Below are 23,987 nucleotides of genomic sequence, written 5' to 3' on the forward strand. Positions count from 1 at the left end.
TTTTCATTTTCTTTGTTTTTGTCAACTTCCTACGTCAAACTAACAAGTGCAAAACACAAGTTCCAATTGGGATACGTTCCAAACCGACCCCCGCAAATAATGGGTTTCTTTTTTGTCGTGTTGGAACTTGGGATATTATCTTTTGTCTGTTTCCAGCCACCAACAAAGACTACCATTCAACTTAAGCCTAAAAAAACCATTCACCTTTTGACGCACGGGGGTTAGCAAGACCCTTTCAAAATGCATAATGCTAACTAGTGCTTCAAGGACAATAGTAGCATCCAAAACAAATAAGTTTTTATGAAAGGAATTCGAAAGTTAATTACCATCCCTTGTGAGCATAATTTATACCTGAGGGCACTGGTTAGCAAGACCCTTTCAAAATTTATACCATCACTTGTGAGCATTTTCCGTTATATAAAAGGAATTCGAAAGTTAATTACTAACTTTTGGTCGGAGTTTTGCTGGACAAAATTAACTTAATAAATTAAATTCTTTTGCAAATTTAAATCTTAACAGTATGTCAAAATTATAGAAAATCTGAAAATTAACTATGTTGAATATTATTTTTCTACAAATTTATCCTTAATAATCTAAACTTATTTTCAAATTTAAAGTGAAAAGCACATAAATTGAATTTAACTGAAGTAAAAATATTTTATAATACATAAAAAACAAAATACAAAAGAAAAATGTGGATAGATGCGTGTCAGTCTTTCCGCTAGTCATAATAAGGTGAACAAAAACACGAATTGAAGACAACGAAAACAACTCAAAGTTTGACAGAACTTATGGTTACACCAGAATTTACAGTACATAAAAGTCCCATTCTAACATTAGTTAAAACAGGTGCAAGTAACTTGCAAACTGTCTACACATTACAAAGACCTAGATACACATCTTCAACCTGAAGATAAATACATATTTTTTACTTTTCCTCTGAAGAATTATTTCAAAAACAAAAACAAAAAATCTCTGCAAGAGAAAGTTATTCTTTCTTGATGCCATGTCTGTTAAACCCTGCTATTAGCAGGTAGCGGGAGAACACCATCAAAGAAATCACCAAAATAGCCGTGGGGTTCATGTACTAGCCTTGAGATGATATCTCTTAGTGTGATTAGTCCTTCAAGGTTCCCATCATCGTCCACAACATAGACCCTATGAATTTGCTCTTTGTCAAGCAATTGAATCAACTCTTTCACTGTACAGTCCCTTTTGCATGTAATGAATTCACTTGACATTGGGAATGCGTTTTTATTCTTCTCCAAGTAGCTTCTAACGGAGGTCAGGAAGTCCTTCACTGTAATAGTTCTGTCAAAATGTGAACATCCAATGAGTATGAAGTAATGAAACAGATATAACAGCTAAAGAAAGAAAAAAGATATCAGCAATGTGGTCTAGACACAGTTCTAATAAAAGGTCCGCATCCACAATTCAGGTCGTGACGCAAGGTTTTTGATGTCTTTGACCGTGATTGAGGCCGCATCAGCCATATTTAACAACATTTCTCAGCAAAATCAAGGATTGTGGCGCAACTGCGAATCACAATTTAAAACCTCTGTGGTGACATACCTATAATCATGATAGATTTCTGGGGCAGTTAGCAAGAATTGAACATCTCGCAAGCTTATATTACCAACTGCCGTGGTGCCACCTCTTTTGATTACAGGCACCCCTCCAACCCTCTTTTTCCTCATCTCTTTAAATGCTTGAAGGACTGGTTCATCCTCATAAACCTGAAAAGAATGAAATAATCCATTGTCAAGTTCATCAAGATCAACAAGCTTACTTTACTTGAAAGGGGAATATGAAATAACTAGCATTTTCCATATATGCACACACATTTAAGAAATGTAGGGTAGCATTTTTCTCTGTATGCACTAGAATTATGCAGAATTCATACTTGACAAGGTTCAATGCAATGAGGGCTTATATTATATAGTACACACCTTGATGATCTGTTTTGGCGTCACAAGGGGAAGACCAACATCAGATAGTTCCTTGGTTCCCCAACTTTCGAACCATTGAAGTCCGGCACATTCTGCCAACATATGAATCACGGCGGGTTGTGTGATGATGTTATCAATTGTACCAGCACCCAAGTCTACCACAGGAACACTCTTCATTTTGTACTTAGAAAGCAGCAAGAGCATGGTTAGAAATGAGTTTGATCTCTCCAAAGCAAGAAACGGAGCCCATCGGAATGTCCCTGAAATATCTCGAACCTGTTTGCGAAAAAGTTAGCTACTTAAATAACTAAATACAAACTCATTAGTAGCTGGAAGAAGAATCACTTGAAAGAAATTTAGACATTGCAAAACAACCTTGGTGTTCTTATAAAGTTCAGAAGAAGTAAGATCCTCGAAAAAGTTTCCAGAAGTTGTCGCTGCAGATCCGAGGCCTAAGGCTTCGAGTTCTCGAGCAAAAGTATTTCCGTTTGCTGCGGCTGCAATAGCACTTGCACTGGTTGGAGTGGATGGACTCCTAGGGGATGGAGGTTCAGACTGCCAACAACATTATCACATTAGCTTAGTGTGAAATTGAAGCATCTAAGAAAATCACTTCAATAGAACAGGTATCATATCATTTTTAGAATTGAAAACACTGCCATGTATTAAATTCATCCTTCTACCAACAAAAAGTACATATATTAAATTCATATCAAAGACATAACAGTTAAACTAGACAAGTTTAAAATTAAAATAAATATATAAAGTACAAAAATTGATTGCAAGTTTCAGATTCATATGCCTTTTGATCTTTTCCTCATTTTTATTCTGAAAGTGAAATAATTGAATTGACAAGTGACATAAGTATCTAACCTGATGCAAAATCCATACAACAATTCCAGCAAACTCAACTATTCCGATGTATCTATCAATCCAACTAGCATCTTCAGGTGCATCAACATCCACAACAGGTGCACTCAGAATATTGTGACGTGCCAATATTTTCACAGCTTCAGCCAAGGTAGCATCTGATTTTATTTCAATTTCTGTACAAACAAAACATAAAATTCACACTTTTAGAACAAACCCAAAAAAGACATAAACCATAAAAGGACACACACACAATAACACCTCAATTACTCACACATGCATGTTTGGTACCACAATTGGTTGGTTTGTCAGAATCACGGTGACTCACCATGATTCTGATAAACTATCGTGATACTAAACATGCACATAATTTTCATCTGGGTGTGATCAAAATCACTTTTTTTTTATTCAATCAAAATCACACACACATACATAGATACACACTAAACTACCTTGGTTTTTAGCAGGCAAAGGAAAAGCAGAAACAGGTATGCTTTCAAAACAAGCATTAAGTTTGTCATTAGGACTTAATTGTGCCTCTTGAACATCCCATAGATCTTCAACTCTCATCCCAAGTTTGGCTTCTGGGCTCCTTGGCATCTCTCTCATTGTAGCCATTGCCATTATTCCCTCTTCTTTTCTCTCTCTGTGTAACTGCATGATGAATTGATGATGATGATGACAATATTATAAGATCTCTATGTTTTTGTCTTTTTCCCTTTACTACTCCTAACACATTGTCCCATAATAATAAACTGAAAAATAGGATCTTAAAATCTACTAAAACATTTGAAACTAGTGTCCTACACTACACCTGAGTTATTCACCTTTGATTTTCATATTTTGGTTATATTAAGGAAGCGTGTACGGTTATGATGATGTAACATGTTATGTTTGATTTTACTACAGTGGTCAACGTGAATGGTTACGTGCTCCATACTATTCGCAATACTTATCCAAATTTGTAATTGATTATGGAAACACATTCTTATCCGGTTTTTACTATGGGCCACAAGGGTGTGCTACACTAATATGAGCCGGAGAGTGTTTTGCGCAGCACATAGAATTGATTTGATTTGATCATGCTACTTGTAATAAACTATTCATTGATTTGATTATTGCAACAAAAGAAAAAACTATGGATGATTATTGATATTGATAAAGCAATTATGCTCAAAAAATATTTGTTATTCTAAAATATGATAATTATTGGTTGCTTTTTATATCTTACACCTCATTGATTACATGTATCAACTCTAAAGTTCTTATTGAAATTATTTATTTTAATGAGTCACGTCCCACTTACATAATCCTTAATATTTAAGGGAGTTTGGTGGAGTAAAAATGAAAATAAACCTTAGGTCTTATAATAGTTTAATTAATAATATTAATATAATAATTCTTTTGTCACTTTAGCACTTTCACTAAACTAAGCTTAATGACTCAGATGTTCACTTATAAACATGATTCGGGAATATTTGGGATAGGAATTATAATTAACTTGAATTTGACCGTAAAATTGAAAGATACAAATTGTTTTAGATACAGAATTAATTTAAAGGCACAAGACCAATCAATCTGGAAATAGGACCCTTTGTTAGGTTATGCTTGTATTTGTTTGAGCTTAGTACATAATTATTGATACCGAGTCACTGATAACGCTCACTCTCACTGTGATGTGGAGTGGAGATGGCGTGTCAATCTATTATTTTCAAGATAGAAATAATATCATTATCTAGTTTAGACAGTCAAGTGCCATTATTTTTAATTTTTAATTCAAATTGAGAGAGGTGAGGATAGGAACAATACCTTTGACCACCACTCCTTCCATGATTATTGTTTTGCTTTTTTTCTTTTACCAACAATAATTCATACCAAAAAAATAACTCATATAATTTTGGCACATTAGTAAAACTATGGACGACACGATAAATGTAATATATGATAGATTCAAATTAAAGATATAGTGACGAGTATACAATTTTGACAACTTCGTTAAATTTGGGTAATACAATTTACTTGTCTTTTGAACAATGATGTCTACCACTAACTTACAATCTAGCTCAATTTGCATCTTTGATAGTCCCAGTTGAGCAAGCCAAAAGATGGCACCACACGAGTCCAATGCCTCTGTTTTTATCGGAGAGGAAACCATCATACCATTTCGTTAAAGCTTTAATAAAATGGCCATAAGAATTCCAAATTCACATACTAATACTAAAGCATCGTTGATCAACAAAAAAAGCTCCGTCAACATTAAACTTAATAAGATTTGGATTGTTCTTTATTATAACACTGAACTCCATGATTCCGATGCACTTTCCATCATTACATATTTTTCATAACGGGAATTGACTGCCATTGAATAAGAGCATCTCGCGCGAGATGGACGACATAGTAATAGGATTCAGCTGACCCACCCACACTTTGTTGTTGCGTCGTCGCCACAAACACCACAACATCATGACAATATCGTGACTACTTATATTGTTTAGGAAATATACAAAATTTACTTCTTTTTTTTCTTAACAAGTGTTATATGGATACAATTAGCATGACCTATTTTTTGTGAACAAGTGTCAAATCTACGCACAACTACATATGTTTATATCTCAAATCGGGTACAAAACTCTCTCTAAAGTGATTTAACACTACTACATTTAAGTATTGAAATCGAATTAAAGACCAGTTGTTAAGCTGAAAGATATCTCTTACCATCTCAATCAACCTTACTCAGAAATAGAATCAGGATAATTTTGTTGATTTCTTTTCATATTTTCCAAGTCATGAGATCTTAGCATCTCTTCCCTTCAAACAATGTGAGCCATTGAGGGAAATCGACGCGTTTTATGAGAATGCCACTTTCCAAACTACCATATCGTTATATGAATCAAATGGACAAAGTTTATAGGCTAAATCTTTATTAAATCTTCTTTATGGAAAGATCTTGTTTGCTAAATATCTAAATCTTCTTTGTGGAAAGATCTTGCTTTTCAAATAGAATTATAGTGTGGTTGTTAGAGCTTGGTTGGCCAAGTTAGATTAACTTAAGCACAACAAGATCTAACAATCATTTATCGATGTTATCAATGAAGGAACGAGAGCTGAAGTTGATAATGAGAAGATTGAAAGATCTTAATTCACTAAAATCTTAGGCAACCTACTGATAAATGAAAATGAACGTAAGTTGTTGGAAATATAAGGTTAAACAAAATGTTTGAAACATGAGAATAGCCAAAGACTTTTTGGGATGTACAAATGGGTATTCAAGCTTAGCGGTCATTATCAATAAGGTTAGCCATGGGAATAAGTAATCTTGTTGGTGAGGCAATTCTTTATTACTAGAGATAGAAAACAGTAGTGAATATTTTATCCTTAGACATGCATATTCGAGGTAAAAGAAAGGAATAAGATTTGGATTGTTCTTTACAACAATGAACTTCGATGATTCTGATACACTTTCCATCATTACATATTTTTAAAACAAATATCAAATCATTTTCCAATCATCTTGCATCTGAAAATACAAAAAATATTTTATTTATTTGCACACTTAGGAGAATAAAAAGGCTACCTTAATATTCACAGGTATCTGTAGGGTCTATACTTTACTACAACATAAAAACCGTGCACTTACGGTGATATCAATTATATAAAATAAAAGTTAGACGGGTTAACATGCCAACCCGTAAATTTGTGGATTTAAGTCGTATAACTCACGCTCTAAACGGTCCAACCCACATGAGCCAAAATAGAAATGGACCGAATTGAATTGGAATTATTATTTTTTAGCAAAAAATTGGAATTAAATTGTATATTAAACAATTGGTTTACTTAATGAAAAGATTCGGATAGCAATACAACAATATTTTTTAATTTTAGTTTTGAATTAAAAAAAGTTAAATCAATATTTTCAAGATACAACTCCTTGAGTTGAAGTACCCGGGTCATGATAAGCAAGCAAATAAGCTGCATCTTTACCTTCTATAGCTACGATCGAAATCTAATCCCTGTTGACAACTCAATTTTCCACCCTCAACGTGGAAATCTGTTAGGCTTGTCTAGGCACATAGACGAATTGTTCGAAGTTGTGTTTCTACAAATGCGTTTATGAGTCTCTTCGTCTTGTCCATGCAAAAAGACGAACAGTTTGGAGTTGCATTTACGAGTCTCTGTTTTTTTAGAATATTGTTTATGAGTAAATGTGTGTTTGCTTTGGTTATTTTTGCATTTAAGGGTAACCAATCCTTTTTTCTTTTTTTAATTAATGGACTGGGTCAATTAAAATTAAAAATTGTTTGTTTTTCTTTTTTCTTTCTGATTCACCGGATTTATGGTTATGGGTGAATAGGTTTTTATGCATTCCCCTAAATATGATGGAGATGAACTTACAAGACAACTTAAATCATCCTTATTTGAGTTGTTTCATGTTTATCACTTTCTCTTTGAAACATAAAAAGTTCATAAGTAAAGTTGGTGTAAATTATCAAAATGAGTGTAAATTAACAAATATCCTTTAATAAAGTTACAAAACTAGCCCTCATTATTAGTTTTTAGCAATAAAGATGAATGATTTTTGTTCAAATGAAAAGGTGCATATTTGCTAACTTACCCTTTTCGAGTTTTTAGGTGGGTATGAATTGGCAAAATTCACACACATACACGCAAATATATATATATATATATATATATATATATATATATAATAGCCCATTTTGGGCTGACTTTTTTGTTATTCCAATCATACCCTTAAACATTTTTTATTTATTTTTATAATACTATATAGTCGGTGTTATTAAAAAAGATAAGAACTTTTATTATATTTGTTATATTATTGTTGTCATTGAAAAAGATAAATACGGTTTGTTGCATTTAAAAGTCACAAATATCTATATTTATAATTTTAATATATATATATATATATATATATATATATATATCGTTTGTTATTTACACGCGAATTTTAATAAAATATCATAGATAATTTACACGCGTTAGCGCAATAAAAAGAACAGAAAGACTGACACGTGAATGCCTGTCTTTTCGCTAGTATATATAGACACACTAGTGTATTTTCACAGTGTTGTTTGTGTTACATACATAATATTAATGTTTGTGTTATATGTATAATATTTATTATAAGTGCATATAACTAATAAATCATAAAAGAAAAATAAATTACTCATATTATAACCTGTAATTTATTAAATAAACCATCAACATCTACCTCAAATATAAAATAAATAAATTATAGCTATTTAAGTTGAAAAATACCTCTAAATGAAAAACTTATCTCGAGTGTGTGTTTAGAATGAAAATGATGAGCACGTGTAGGAAAACAAAATTATTGCCTTCTAAATAGTTTGGTGGTCTCCCATTTGCAATTCGCAGATGATACACTTTTGTTGGGTTGTAAGAGTTGGGCGAATGTCCGTGCCCTTCGTGCTGTGTTATTATTGTTTGAGGCTATGTCTGGGTTGAAGGTTAATTTTAATAAGAGCTTGTTGGTTGGTGTAAATATATCTGATTCCTGGTTGGCTGAGGCAGCAACTATTTTAAACTGTAAAGTGGGAAAGGTGCCATTCTTGTACTTGGGCCTCTTTATTGGGGGTGATCCTCGTAGGTTAGCGTTCTGGGACCCTGTGATGCATACTTTAAAATCTAGATTGTCGTCGTGGAAAAGCCGTTTCCTTTCTTTTGGAGGCCGCCTAACTCTTCTGAAATCCGTCTTGACATCGATGCCTGTCTACGCTCTTTCTTTCTTCAAGGCTCCGTCAGGTATAATCTCTTCCATTGAATCTTTATTTCGGAAATTTTTTTGGGGGGGGAGTGAGGTTCTCAGTAAAATTAATTGGATTGATTGGAAAACTATTTGTTTACGTAAGGAGGATGGAGGTTTGGGGGTTAGGCAGTTAAAGGAGTTTAATTTAGCTCTCTTAGGGAAGTGGTGTTGGCGGATGTTGACTGATAGAGGAGGTTTTTGGTATAGGGTGCTGGTTGCTAGGTATGGTAAGGAGGCAGGGAGGTTGGAGGATGGGGGCCGGAGTGCTTCTTGTTGGTGGAAGGAGGTGGTGAAGATTAGAGATGGGTTAGGTGAGGAGGGAGAGGGTTGGTTTGCAGGGTCGGTTTTGAGGAAGGTAGGTGATGGGGAAAATACTTCTTTTTGGCTTGATAGGTGGGTCGGAGATGTTCCTCTTTGTCGGCGTTTTAGTCGGTTGTTCCATTTAGCGGAGAACAAGCAGGCTACTGTTGCTTCTATGTTCTCTTTAGATGTGGGGGTGGATGGTGGAGCTTGGCAGTGGAGGCGCCGGTTGTGGGTGTGGGAGGAAGAGTTGCTAGCGGAGTGTAGGGCTATTATTACTAATATTTTTCTGCAGCCTTTTGTCTCAGATAGCTGGCAGTGGCATCCTGATCCTATTGGTGGCTATTCGGTGCGTTCGGGGTATGCAGTTATTACATCTCATGATCATCAGCTGCGGGATGATGCTCAGAGTTTGGTTTGGCATCCTCAAGTGCCGTCGAAGGTGTCGATTTTAGCTTGGCGATTACTCCGAGACAGATTGCCAACTAAAATTAACCTTTATGACCGAGGCATCCTTCCTGTCACAGCCATATCCTGCGTTGGAGGATGTGGCCATATTGAATCTGCAAACCATTTATTTATTCATTGTGATTGTTTTGGAGTTATTTGGCAGCAGGTGCGGTCCTGGATAGGCTTCTCATGAGTCGATCACCGAGATATTGATGCTCATTTTATTCACTTTACTAATTATTTAGGTGGAACCAAGAAGCGACGTTCTTTCTTTCAGCTCATTTGGTTATTATGTGTTTGGACCATTTGGAAAGAGCGTAATAATAGAGTCTTTAATAATGTTATTAGTCCTATTGAGGAGCTAGTTGAAAAGGTTAAATTTCATTCTTATTGGTGGCTGCGTGCTAATAACGCCGCTTTTGTGTATGGTTGTCACCAGTGGCGGTCGGACCCGTTGTTATGCTTGGGTTTCGACTAATGTCTGTTTTTGTTTTTTGAACCATTGCTTTGTAACAGATATTGTTTCCGTTTTGCGTCTCTGTGGCACGCCTTGTGCTAAAGAGGCGTTGGGTTTGGTGTGAATATATATCATTTTAGTTTCTTCAAAAAAAATAATATTGATTAAAATGTATAATTTAATCAAATAATTATTTAAAATTTATCTATCAATTTATTATTTAAAAATGAATAAATTATCTATGAAATTTGACAAAAGTTGTGTTAAATTAAATACAATTTAAAATGAAATTTAATGAAGGAGAAGACTGAGAAACAAATAAATAGTTAGAATCAAGGATAAAACTTATGTGAATTTCTCTGTGTGTTTTTCTTATGATTCTTGGCTCAAAATACATTTTTTGTAATTATAACAAACATATGTGTTTTTCGTATGATTCTTAACTCAAAATACATTTTTCGTGACAATAACAAAAAATTAATTTTATGTGAAGAACCATAGAAAAAGCATTTAAGAAATGCACCTAAGTCTTATTCTTTAAAATAAAAGATTTTTTAATAAAAAATATCAAAAAAATAATTTTATGTGAAGAACCATCGCATGCAATATGTAATGAGGGGTCTACACTCAAATCTCGATGACATATATTAAATAAACATTGTCAATGATTCTGCAATAACTACGAACTAACCCCCACTCACAAGAAAAATAGAGGGACCAAGACCTGCCATGATAAACATAAACTTTGTGTACAATTACATCAATATCCTTTCGCATTGAATCAAAATCAATTACAAGTTAAAAAAATATTCCTTCAAAAAAAAGGTAAAAAAAATATAAACGTGTGGGTCAAATTTGAGTTCTTTAAAAACAACCACCATTAAAATAAAAGCTACTTCCTTCAAAAAAAAATAAAAACTACTTAAATCAATAATAAATTTCTTAAATCCAGACCCATGAGTTTTTTTAGTCTCACCCCACACATAATTCCAGTTACACCTAAATTTACTTAGAAATTTTAGAATAATACCAAAATTGCCCTCTCCATGTAAATTTCTAAAAACCATTTTTGCATGGTCATTTTGAATCTTCACCCCCCTTTCACCCACAAACCATCATAGATGTGCAACTAATATCTACCAAGATTAAAGATTGAATCAACATTTTTTTCATTGATTTGTACTCTATTCTTAAAGGTTAGTGAATTTCATGAATTTATTTATTGAAGAGTCTCTGTTTAGGTTTTGTTCGTTGTCGTGTTTTTTTGTTTTGTTATGAGATCTGCATGTGTGTGGGCGGCGTACAGGGTAGATGTGAATTTAGATTAAGTAAGGTAGTGTTATTTAAGATTACGTAGCACTCATTACTTTGATGTTAGTGTAAATTTAGATTATGTATTAACCGTTAAGGTAAACGTAATTTAAGTTTACATAGGCATTATTACTCACTATGAGAGGTTATTGTAAATTCAGTTTACGTATGTACAACTTATGTAGCTTACACGCATGAACTCCATATACATGTACACACATTAACTCAGTTTACATTAACTACGTAAACAAATTTTACGTAGTTTGAAAAACTACTATCTTTCTCTCAATTTTACATTTTTTTCTCTCCAGTGAATGGACCTCGAAGAAGAAGAGAGTGTCAACGTAAGCAACAATAAAATCAAAGAAGAAAATGTTGTCGCTGTTAACAACAAAGTGAAACTTGAAAACCCACAATTAGTAGATTCTACAGTTGTATTTACCACTGATAAAGTGTTTGCTTTTGAAGAAGACACGTGAAACGGGAAGAGACGAAGGAGACAAATGAGATGACGATGTTCGAAAAGGTATCAATACGTGTTGTTTCTAGCTTTGAAGTGATTTGAGAGATAAATATATGATCAGAGGATGATGAATACGTGAACTAGTTTCTACGAGATATACAATGAAAGAGTTTTGAATTAAATTGAAAATTTTATTTTAGTTAAAGAATATACTGGTCATTCCAAAATATACTTAAATTTTTGAGGTGTAAGTAGTATTTACACCCTGTTAAATAACATTATAAATTAATTCAACCGCTAATTTTATCAAATCTATATTATATAAATTTACGACCCTTTTTTCAAGTTTCAATATGGCATTGACACGTGGCGCTCTTGAAAAACACTCTTGAGAAACCAAGCATTCTCAAGCATTTGGATTTCAATAACTTTCTATATTTATATTTGTAACCATATATATCATTTATATTATAATTTATATAATAAAAAATATGTTAATTCAATTATAAATGGAGATTGAGAATAAATAGTCATCTTATAATGGTTGTTTAAGATATTATTAATAATGACATTAAATGGATTGAATATTTTTAATTTTTTGTGACGACAACAAGTTTGTTAGACATTCTTAGAAAAAAATGATTTTTTTACTACAAATCGAAGAAGCCCGCGGAAAACTTAGGTACAATTATTTTGGTGCTTTTGGTATGGTTCTTAACTAAAACTACAAATTTTTTGGATATAATAAACTCTGAGAAAATTATGAATTTAAGAAAATCAAGGTGAATTTAGTTAAGAACCATATGAAAAGCACATAAGAAATTGTACCTAAGTTTTTTTTTTCTAAAGTGAATAGGTGCATTAGTTACTTTCAAATAGATCCATTTATTTTTTAAGGAAATAGAACCATTTTTATTGGCACCCAAAAAAAAAATAAGATTATTTTGTTAATGCCGGAAACGTAAATTAATATTGACTATTTTTATTGGACTAAAAAGTATACCACAATTAGTTTATCAAGAAAACGTCAGTTGTTTTTCTATTTTATTTCTTTTTCTTTGTGTTAACTTCGTATCTCCCTATCAAATCAAAATGGTCCCAAAGATCGACTTGGTTTTTGATGTATCCCCTTCCAAAGAAAGTTGGAATATTAGGGTTCAAATCGTTTGTCTTTGGTTTGTGAGAATCTGTACATTAATATGTACTTTAAATGAGTTTTTTTTTGTGTCTACAAAAAAATGCAGGTCAACACATCAATACATTCAATAGAAAATAATGCACTTTAAACGCATTTTAATGTTTGTCCAAAAGTTTTATTTTACTTCAGAATTACCTAATATGCATAAAATAAAAATAATAATGTCTAAACTACCCCACAAAATATGTCTATAAATTAGATATCCATATCAACAACGTTGCACATCACATGCTTCTATCCTACTTTTTTTCACCTGTTCATTTTTCATTATTTGTTGTTTGTTGCTTTGTAAAACCAAATGACATCAAGTGTGATTATGTTCTAATGTATTCCATTTTAAAGAAAATTGGAATATCATGGTTCAAATCGTTTTTCTTTGCTTATTGTTGTGAGAGACATGTACAAGACAAACTTTCCTATTCTTTGGTAATGGTTTCTTGACGGATAACAAGGTTAATTTATGATTTATCAACATGTTAATTTTTTGATTTAACGTTAGTCATATTTTTTCCATCATTTTTTTATTGATTTAACGTTAGTCATATTTTTTCCTTTATTTTTTTAAAAAAATCATTTTTTTAAGGTCATGTTTTCGAAGAAAAAAAGTGTATATGATTTATTGATATTTATATTTTTTTTTTACGATTAAGTCATTTTTTTAACAAACACAAGAATTTCATGGATACTTTTGTGATATAAACTATTCCTATTCAATTTTTTGTTATTGTCGTGATTTTTAATTATGCAATTTTTTTATAGATTAGGAGTCATTATGAATTGTCATGATTTATTGTCAATGAATCGTGAAAATATAAAAATATTTATTTGCATTTTGTCAAAGAAAAAAAAATCAAAATATATGATTATTGATAAATTACCATTAAATTCTTTTTAATTAGCATATTTTTTTTTGAAGAAGCTAAATAGCCCACCTAAATTGGCACCGGAGAGAATCGATCCTGAGACCTTGCGGAGGAGCACACTCCCAAGACCCAAGCTTTTAATTAGCATATTAATGTTAATTATTACCATTAACGCACAAATCAAAATATTGAAGTTGAAAACCTCATAAATCAATATGGTTACTTTTTTTAATCCGAATTCAAACTTGATGTTCTCTTTCTAATCCGAATTGACATTGTTTGTTGAAAAATGCACCAAGAATTGTGTTATTTTCACTTTAAATGTATAATAGTCATTTATGAAAATTTTGTAATAAATCATAAGGTGATATTTTAAAGTTTCATCCTTTTTTTTTTACGGATAAAAAGTTAAAAGTGAAAAGAATATATCATTTTAAAATCATTAATGTCATTTTTAAATTGTAATATTGTCTCCCAAGAAGTCACTTGGTAGAGAGTTCCTCTCTTCAACATGAGAAACTCGGTTGGATACCCAGCACCTAGAGAAATTGTAACATTATTTTCTATCATATAAAAGAGAAAAGGTGAAAAGAAAGAGTAATATAAAAAGTGAAAAGAATATATTTTTTTTTGGGAAAAAGAATATATTATTTTACATATTACGGGTAATGAAATGGTTTTTCCACTTAATTGTACATCAATTGTATCGTCTTGATAATGTCATTATAAAGGAACTAAGAAGTGTGTCATTAAAAAAATGTTAATTATGTTTTAAATGAATAAAAATCATTAATGACAATTTCAATGTGGAGGTAACAACATTGATGTAGTGCAATTGTTTGTAATTTGATATTCTCTTTCTACCGTTATATTTGAAACAATAGCAAAATAAAAAGTGGAGAAATTGTTGATAGTGAAAAGTTAAATCAATTTGCTATCATCTAAGCTATTATTAATAATAGCTAAAGAAAAAGTGGAGAAATTGTTGATAGTGAAAAGTTAACTCAATTTCCTATTATCTAAGCTATTAATAAATTAGATTATTTTAACAAAGCAAAACATTCAATGTATTTTCTCTCAACTTTCGACCGCAACAAAGCTTGGTGACATTCTTTCAGCATGAGCTTAGTGACATGACACTTCACCCTTGGTCCATAATTTATTTTTTTCTTTTCCAAAACATTAAATACATAATATACAATATTAAGTATATTTAGTTTGTCATTTGAAATCGTTAACACTTAATATTTTTTTATAACCAAAAAAATATTAAGTGTTAACGATTTCAAATGACAAACTAAGAGATTTACTCACCAAACATGCTAATCAAATGACAAAATACAAACCTTAGCTTTATAATATTATATTGATGTTGAGAAACATTTTATAATCAATCACTATGTCGTCACAATTTTCGTTTTCAACGAGTTATCTATGACTATTTTTCGAGGAATAAACAGTGAAATTAGTCCCCAAACTATCACTCTCTCACCATTGGTACACAGAAGAATTAGATAATTCAAGATTTAAGCATTCGTACACTGGAAAAATTAAATCGAGAAATGGTGTAAACATTATTGTGGATAAAGAATGAAAAAAATGATATTGTGGATGTAAAGATGATATGAGATTGGATTGTAGCCTACAAATTTGCAGTTGAATAAGACATCTTTAAAAAAAAAATTGAAAGGAAATACTCCCTCCGGTCCTTAATATAAGAAAGAAAACCAAAAATCATCAAGACCAAAAAGCACATTAACTAATGTAATTTTGTTAACAAATTTCCAGATATGTCCTCATTAAATATATAATGTTACCAAATCGAAATAAGCATCACTTAAAAAAGGGATAGACACTATTAACTACACATTGTACGTAGTTTAATTAAATTGCAGAACAATCTAGAGCAATTTGATTTATCAGTGGCTAGCCATGTTCTTTTCATATTCCAACTTAAAAACATGCTTATAGGAGTAAATTAGAGCAACACACTAAAATTTAAAACAAATTGAATCAATAAATATGGCATTTAATAGTAGGAATTAAATAAGGGTAAAAGTGGAATTTAGTCAATAAATATACACTCAAAATTGTACTTTTTCTTATATTAAGGACCAAACATTTTTTTTAAAAAGTTGCTTATATTAAGGAATGGAGGGAGTAAGACAACTTTAATGGTATTAGTGTTTACGCACCTTAGGTAGGGTTGGAAGAATATCCTAAAGTAAAATTTTGGAAGGATTTAAAAGGCTTAATTCAATATATACCACAAGAAGAAAATATTTTTTTAGGAGGGGATCTAAATGGGCATGTAAGGAGTGTTTGATAAGTTTTGAAGGCGTGAATGATGGTATAGCCTCGGGGAGATAAATGCAAAGGGTAAATCCATCATAGATTTTTTGTTGTCTTTTGATCTTACTTTAAGAAAACAAAAGGTAATCTTATTACGTACAAGAGTGAGATGTCATGTTTTCAAATAGATCTATTTCTTATTAGTAATTCTGACAGAAAGATTTGTTTGAACTTAAAGTTTTACATAGAGAGAGTTTGACTATCCAACATATAATATTGGTTATGGATGCAAGAGTTAAGATAAGAGTGAAGAGGAGATGCCCCAGTTGGGATACAAGGATCAAGCGGTGACTTTTAAAGGATGAAAAACAAAGTGTTTTCCTACAAAATATTTTAAAGGAAGGTTGCGTGAAGCTACATAGAAGTGAAAATGACATGTGGAACAAGATGACATATGAGATTAGAAAAGCAGCAAAGAATCTTGATTTTGGACCTAGGTAGAAGTAAAGAATCTTGGTGAAACTAACATGTTCAAATTAAAATGAGAATCAAAAGGGGGATATTTTTAAGTGTGGTATAGGTGTAAAAGTATAAATATTTACGAAAATTATAAGAAAGCTAAGAAAGGGGGCAAGAAGGCATGCAACAACACAAGCTTTTGATGGGTTATAGTAATCCTTACACACCAACGACGGAGAAAGTTTATATATATATTTTTGTTAAGGGACAAGAAAGAAAGAAAAGATATATGGATCAAGTGAAGTGTATTAAAAAGGAGATAGTAAATTTATTGTTCACGAAAGAGATATAAAGGTAAATAGAAGTAGTATTTTTAAAACGTATTTAAATAAAAGTAGTAGTATATATATATATATATATATATATATATATATATATATAACCATACTCAAACATGGGGTAAAAGAAGTGTTGAAACAGATGAGTAACAATAAGGCAGTTGGGCTTGAATATAGATACCTATTGAAGTGTGAAAAATTCTTTGGGAAATTTCGTCCCCAAACCTGAACCCGCCCCAAACTTAAAATTTTCCCCAAACCAAAACATATTACCAGAAATCAATATCCACCATTTTTATATTAATCTAATCCATTTAGTTAGGAAAACACCCAACACACTAGGGTAAGATTACAGTGATTAAAAGTTCAAGAATATCTCAAAAGTGTGGATAATATTTTGAGGCTTGCATATTACATATCAATATATTTCTACATTCGGTACAGGTTCAAAGTGGATATCTATATCTTTAGAGACTTGCTAATCATGATAGGAACGTGGGCTACCATAGACATTATCGAAAAACCATTTTCATAAGGTGAATTTGACAATAGTAAATCTAAGTTTATTTTTTAATGTCAATGTAATATATTCTTGGGGAAAATATTATATTATGTTGGAGAGATCAAAACAATTGTCCTTTTTTTGATGACAAATAATAGTAATTAGTTGTTACATTAATATTTACTCCTTCATTTGAGTTTGACCCAGTACTTCCAACTCCTTATTCCTTAACTCAAATCATTTGAACTACTCAAACCCCGAAACAATTTATTAGTTCGGATAAAAATACTAATTAAAAATAAAATATAGTTGTAAACTACATATATAATTTGAGTTTGTCAGAAAAACTTTATAATTTATACTGATTTATATATCAAACAACTTAAATATTCACCAACTTTGAGTAAATTAATTTTCAATTTAAAATAAATTTTATTAAACATTAATCAATAAATTAATTTCTTGAGTAAAAAAAATAAGTACGCTTATTTCCCGTGCTTAGCACGGGTATCACACTAGGAAAATAATATAAAGTTCCTTGATATTTCATTGAAAAGGTTACATTGCATATATTCTCTTGCTATCATTTTTCTTCAGGTGTTAATATTAATTTCGTGACTTTACATTTAATATGCAGATCTGCGTATAGGTGACGATGACTTGAAGAACCTGTGTTTGATTGAAATTGAAATGCTGCTTCAGGAAAACGGACGGTCGCTTACTAACTTCAAATATATGCTCAGGCCAAACGCAGAAGACATGCCAACTTTCACAAACAAGCTTATCGTTGATGAGCTAAATTACAACAAAGATGAACTGGAAAAGACACACACTAATATATTACTAATGAACAAAGATGTGTGCATGACAAGATCATGGAGTCCGTTGGTTCTGACGATGGTGGATTCTTTTTCTTATATGGTTACGGTGGTACTGGAAAAACCTTTATGTGGAAAACATTGTCGGCTGCTGTTAGATTGAAGGGGTTATTTGTATTGAATGCTGCATCCAGCGGTATAACGGCTCTTCTATTACCAGTGGAAGAACCGCACACTCGACGCTGGCAGTCCCTATTGAGATTAATGAGGCAACATCGCTTACGATGGAAAAGGATAGTCCTAGGGCAGACCTGGTGCGTGCTGCAAAGTTGATAATTTGGGATGAGGCTCCAATGATGCACCGATGGTGTTTTGAGGCAGTTGACCGATCATTGCGTGATATCATGTCCAAGATTGATCCCCTAAACGATTTTAGACCTTTTGGTGGAATGGCAGTAGATTTAGGTGGTGATTTCAGGCAGATATTGCCTGTTGTCCGAAAAGGAACGAGGCAAGATATTGTTTATGCCTCAGTCAATTCATCAAAGATATGGGCTTAGTGTAATGTGTTGAGGCTTACTATTAATATGAGATTGGGTGCATCTTCGGTACCTGCAGAACATGAAGAAATTTCTAATTTTGGCAAGTGAACACTCTCAATTGGAGACGACAACGACGCTTCAGATGAGAATGGTGAAATGAAGGTAGAAATTCCTGAAGATTTGCTCATATCAGACACAACAAATCTGTTGATGTCACTTATAGACTTTGTGTATCCCAATTTGAATGATAACCTTGGTGACCAGCTATTTTTCCAAGAATGGGGAATACGAGCACCAACGCTTGATTCAGTTGAGCATGTTAACGAATATATGGTGTCACTTATTCCAGGTGAAGAGAAAGAGTATTTAAGCTCTGATTATGTTTTTCGATCGGGCGAAAATTCTGAAGTCCAGAGCGAGTGGTTCACAACGGAATTTCTTAATGGTATTAAGAGCTCTGGAATTTCAAATCACCGGTTGAAACTAAGGGTGGGATGTCCAGTTATGCTGATGAGAAACATCGATCAGGCCAATGGACTGTGTAATGGTACAAGACTAACAGTTACACATCTAGAGAAGAGCACGATAGCTGCTACCGTAATTACAGGAAAAAGGGCAGGTACCAAGGTATTCATTCCAAGGATGAATCTTATTCCGAGTGATCCAGGACTACCCTTCAAATTCAGGCTCAGACAATTTTCATTGACGCTTTGTTTTGCAATGACGATAAATAAAAGTCAGGGTCAATCTTTATCTCGAGTGGGAATTTATCTTCCTAAGCATGTGTTCACGCATGGACAACTTTATGTCGATGTCTCTCGAGTTACTTCTAAAAAAGGTTTGAAGCTGTTCATCTTGGATGAAGATAATAATGTTTGCAAGGAGACCACAAATGTTGTGTATCGTGAAGTTTTTCAAAAAGTATGATCATTGGTTATGTTTTAGAATTGTTGTTACTATAATTTAGAAAACTAAAGTTGTGTATTGTTTGGAAGTCGTTTTTTTTAACTTCTTTGTAAGGCGTACTGGTCATTACAGGACATGCAATTTCTATATTATAAGCAGATCCTCCTACCATTGACTTTTAATTGATGCACTTTTCAGTTATAACAATACGCGGAACTTTTGTTTTACATCGTTGTTACCCTAAAATACAATATTTACATTAGACCATTTGTTTTGTAAAAAATAAAAACAAATAACAATCAGCGTTTTTGTAGCCCAAACTATATTTATACACACCCATAAAAAAATTAACGTTTGCATTCACAGACTAGGTGTATACATCTGACACTGACTATTATATAAAAAAATACAAATTTTTTAGTTTTTATGATTAATAAAATACATTATGTTAGCAAATAATAATATATAATACGTCGGCATATTTTTGCAAAAATATTACATATGCTAAGTTTAACAATGAGTATATCTTATACTACAAATAATTAGTATAAGTATAAATCCAAATACTTTAATCGTTATGTGCAATGTTTAGATATTTCAAAATATATACAAAATTAAGATGATATTTTTTCCATATCAAATTTAAATTATAACCACACTTATAACTTTAAGATAACATAATATAAAATCTATTTATTTGATAAAAAAAGTTTTTTATTTCCCGTGCTTGGCACGGGTCACTATACTAGTATTATAAATTTAATTGACTAATTTATTTGCTACCTCAACAAAAGCAATAATCTAGGTTCTTGTAAGAGAGGAGTCCACATCATTTCGTCTTCCATATATAAAGAGACTTGAGAGGGAAAAAGTACAGTACAGTCGTCTTCTGGCTTCTCTTCTCTTCTTTTCGCCGAACTGAACCCAACCAAACCAACAGTTGAAACCTCTTCTCTCCGGCGATGGATTCGACGTCGTCTTCTTCTTCTCCTGGCGCTTCTCAATTTCTCGCTAATCTTCCCCTTCGCGGCACCTTCACTTCCACCGCCATTTCTTCCAATCCGGTACATTCCCCCTCTCTTTCAATCTCATTTTTTTCGATCTTCCATTTCTATTGAATTTACTGTTTTAGTTTTTATGTCAAATCCCCTTTCATTTCACTGTTATTAATCTTGTGTGTGAAATTTTGTAACCCTAGCTTGCTAGTTGCTAATGTGTATGCAATTTTAGATTTCATTTCTGAAGTGCCAAAATTTATTACTTTACTTCAAAGAGGGTTCAAGAAAGTGTCAAAATTTATTATATTTCGTTTGTGAATTGTCAAAAAAATTCCGCCGATTGATCTATCCTGGTAATGGCATACACAATTGAATAATAGATCAGTAGAAACTTTGTTTTTGTCTTGTAAACATTGTTTCTTTTGGAACGAATGGCTAGTGATTCTCTTACTGATATACATTCATGTTTTTTATTTTAAGCTGTTAATTGAAGTAGTAGCCTAATGCTTTTATGAGGTTATATGAGAGAGTTTATGTTTGAATTCTATCTTCTGATTTTGCAGGATCGGATGCGGGTTTATGTATGCGATCATGAGACCACACCGCCAGGTCTTATTTATTATCTTTCAAGTATTTTTGACATGTTTTTGCGACTTATAAAGCCTATATAGTAGCTTTGGTGCTCATATATTACCCCAACCCCCAAGCAGCGACTTTGGGGAAGAAACGAACAAAACTTTTTTCCGTTTTATCATTGTAGAAAGTTTACCTAAAGTATCATTCTTGTCACTAGAGTTAGAAGAATGGTTTTATTTCCGGAACAATATATTTGACCAGATTCAAATCATGTTAATATGAATGTTACTTACAGAAGCATGACTAATTGACCATTGACTGCAATTTTTTCAAGGAAATAATTTACACATTGGCACTTTGATACATTGCATTGAAGTTTAGTTAGTATTTATGTTGCTACAACGTTTCACACTATTTTAGTGGTCTTAATCTGGATTAGTGCAGGGTGATTCAATATACTTTACACTAAAATTTGTGTTTCAAAACATGTTTTGTCAAAGTTATCAAGCATTCTAAATCTTTATCTCCTTAGCTCCCCTAACCTGAAGGGTTGAAAGATTCATTTTTTAAATGGATCATGTTATTGAATATTTTGTTTTTTTGTGTTTTGTAGAAATTGTGGAATTGGTTTTTTAACAGTGCAAACTCCTTCCACCCACTTGGTCATAATGCCATGACATATATTTTTCTGAACTATTGTTTCATCCCATAAATTCTTGCTATAAGTAGATAATTGTTGTGAAGTGATTTTGACTCCCTTATTTATCCAGAAGGGCAACATATTAAGACTAATCAACAGAACATACTGATCAGAGCACTTAAATTGAAGAATGTATCTGACAGTTCAAAAAAGAGGTATCATTCCCACACCCCACCTTTTGTGGAAGAGTCAAGTGTATGGTATAATTGTTGGGTTTTTCACTATTTCGTACTGCTTGGTAGTTTTTTAATGCAAAGTAGTTATGGCATGTCTCGAATTCATTTATGTCTATATTTTTATCCTGGTCTAGTTTTATTAATTTTGAACTTTTTGTCAGAACTGCTGAAAAGGTTTTGGGAGCTTCAGCCAAGAAACTAAATAATCAAACCACCCCTCAACAAGGTGTGTTCAGATGATCTTTATGATGCATTAGCCATTAGGATCGAGTTCATACCTCTTTTTTGCTGGGGACAAGAGTAGTTATTTGTTTTCTTGAGATTGCTATTTCGTCTTCCTAATTCTTAAATGCGTCTAGCATCACTTGTCTCATGGTTCCTCTTGATGCTTTGATGTTTAAACATGTCATTAATCTTATGTCTGTATTTTGCAAATACATCAATAACAGAATTCAGCCAACCTTTTTTTCTCGAGTGTGGATTAAAAGATAAAAAATCATGTTTGGTACTATGTATCCAGATTGCGTTCTCAAGATGCCTCTGTTTTTGGTATAAATTTTCTTATTAAATTTAACAGGGTTTCCATGTTTGATTGATTTATATGATCACAAGTCACTAGTTGAATCTAGAGTGAACCAATAACAGTTGCGTTGGACATTAAGAACCTTTTCAAGGCCAATGAGCTTGTATCTAACTTAGCTAGGGCCGATTCTTTGAGACTTTAGTCTAGTGATGATATTTTCCCTAGATCTGTAGTAAGATGGCTGGACATTTTTGATCACTTTTATTCTATAGTATTATCTCGGTATTTCTCATCCTGTCTTACTATGGTTTTTAAACATGCAGAGGGATCAAATGGTCAAACATCCAGTAGGAACTTCCAGAGCTTGACTGTAGAGAGGCTCCGAGCTCTTTTGAGAGCTAAAGGTCTTCCAACCAAAGGAAAGAAGGCAAGTAGTCCTACAATTTTAACATATATTTGTACATAAGTTGCATTGAGACGGCATATGCATGCACGCATATGGTTGATCATTCACGAGTTGGTTGGTAGTTTTTTTTGTTTGCTTTTGTTTCATGATGGTTCATATATATCATAAGAGAATCTAGAGAAATGATATTTTGACACACAAATTTGACATTGGTTCAAATATGTGGTTAATTACATTTAGTGGATGTTTAATGAATATAACAAGGTATCACAACTCACTGATCATCCACTAAACATAATTAACCATGATTTCAACATCATTAACCTGGTGTTCAAATATACATTTATCTATTAACCATGCAAATTGTGTTCAAATATACACGTGGGAATTTTGGTTAATGGCGTTCAAAATCATAGTTAATTAAGTTTTAAAAGATGAATTGCGGCACCTTCGTTGTATTCATTATTATCCACTGAATGTAATTAACCATATAACTGATCATCCAAATTAATGTCAAATGTATGTTTCAAAATAACACAATTCATCATGATATAATGGTTGTGAACTGATTTATTATTTATCCATGACTGATTATTGTCAATGTCGTTCAAAATCATAGTTTAGTTTTAAAAGATGAATCGCGGTACCTTTGTTATATTCATTATTATCCACTGAGTGTAATTAACCATATAACTAATCATCCACATTGATGTCAAATTTATGTTTCAAAATAACACAATTCTTCATGATATAATGGTTGTGAACTGGTTTATCATTTATCCATGATTGATTATTCTCAATGTCCCTGCTTGTGCAACTTTTATACATATTTTCCATTCTAATTAGTGAAATAAAATGTATAGGAGGAGCTTATTACACGTCTAAAAGATGCTGATGGGCAAGCGTAGCATGGAGGGTGGAATTCCTGGTCATTCAGTGTCCAATGTAAGAGTAGTTTTTATCCGAAGAAGCACCAATGTAAGAGTAGTTAGTTTATATTCTTAATGAAACTTAGGATCTGGGACTGGAACTAATATACATATAAAGCTAGTGTAAACTGGAGCATTTTGCAAAGTTTGAATATTAATTTTTTGGCGTTGTTGTTTCA

The 23,987-nt window shown here is 32.2% G+C and overlaps 2 protein-coding genes across 2 annotated transcripts; one reads left to right on the plus strand and one right to left on the minus strand.

The window, feature by feature from the left end:
* Positions 1–752: 752 nt before the first annotated feature.
* On the minus strand, positions 753–3,482 carry KING1 (SNF1-related protein kinase regulatory subunit gamma 1). Its single transcript, XM_085737986.1, has 6 exons — positions 3,272–3,482; positions 2,823–2,995; positions 2,325–2,504; positions 1,950–2,225; positions 1,573–1,736; positions 753–1,311 (listed from the first exon to the last, which is right to left on the minus strand). The coding sequence occupies exons 1-6, from the start codon at positions 3,477–3,479 to the stop codon at positions 1,014–1,016; spliced, it is 1,299 nt and encodes a 432-aa protein (XP_085594112.1). The 5' UTR covers positions 3,480–3,482; the 3' UTR covers positions 753–1,013.
* Positions 3,483–20,384: 16,902 nt separating this feature from the next.
* On the plus strand, positions 20,385–23,987 carry LOC146901597 (SAP domain-containing protein). Its single transcript, XM_085737988.1, has 6 exons — positions 20,385–20,564; positions 21,062–21,107; positions 21,845–21,929; positions 22,112–22,176; positions 22,797–22,900; positions 23,743–23,987. The coding sequence occupies exons 1-6, from the start codon at positions 20,463–20,465 to the stop codon at positions 23,785–23,787; spliced, it is 447 nt and encodes a 148-aa protein (XP_085594114.1). The 5' UTR covers positions 20,385–20,462; the 3' UTR covers positions 23,788–23,987.

Source organism: Medicago sativa, chromosome 8 (genome assembly GCF_051527215.1).
Source record: "Medicago sativa cultivar Bolivia chromosome 8, Bolivia_mono, whole genome shotgun sequence".
Taxonomy (NCBI): domain Eukaryota; kingdom Viridiplantae; phylum Streptophyta; class Magnoliopsida; order Fabales; family Fabaceae; genus Medicago; species Medicago sativa.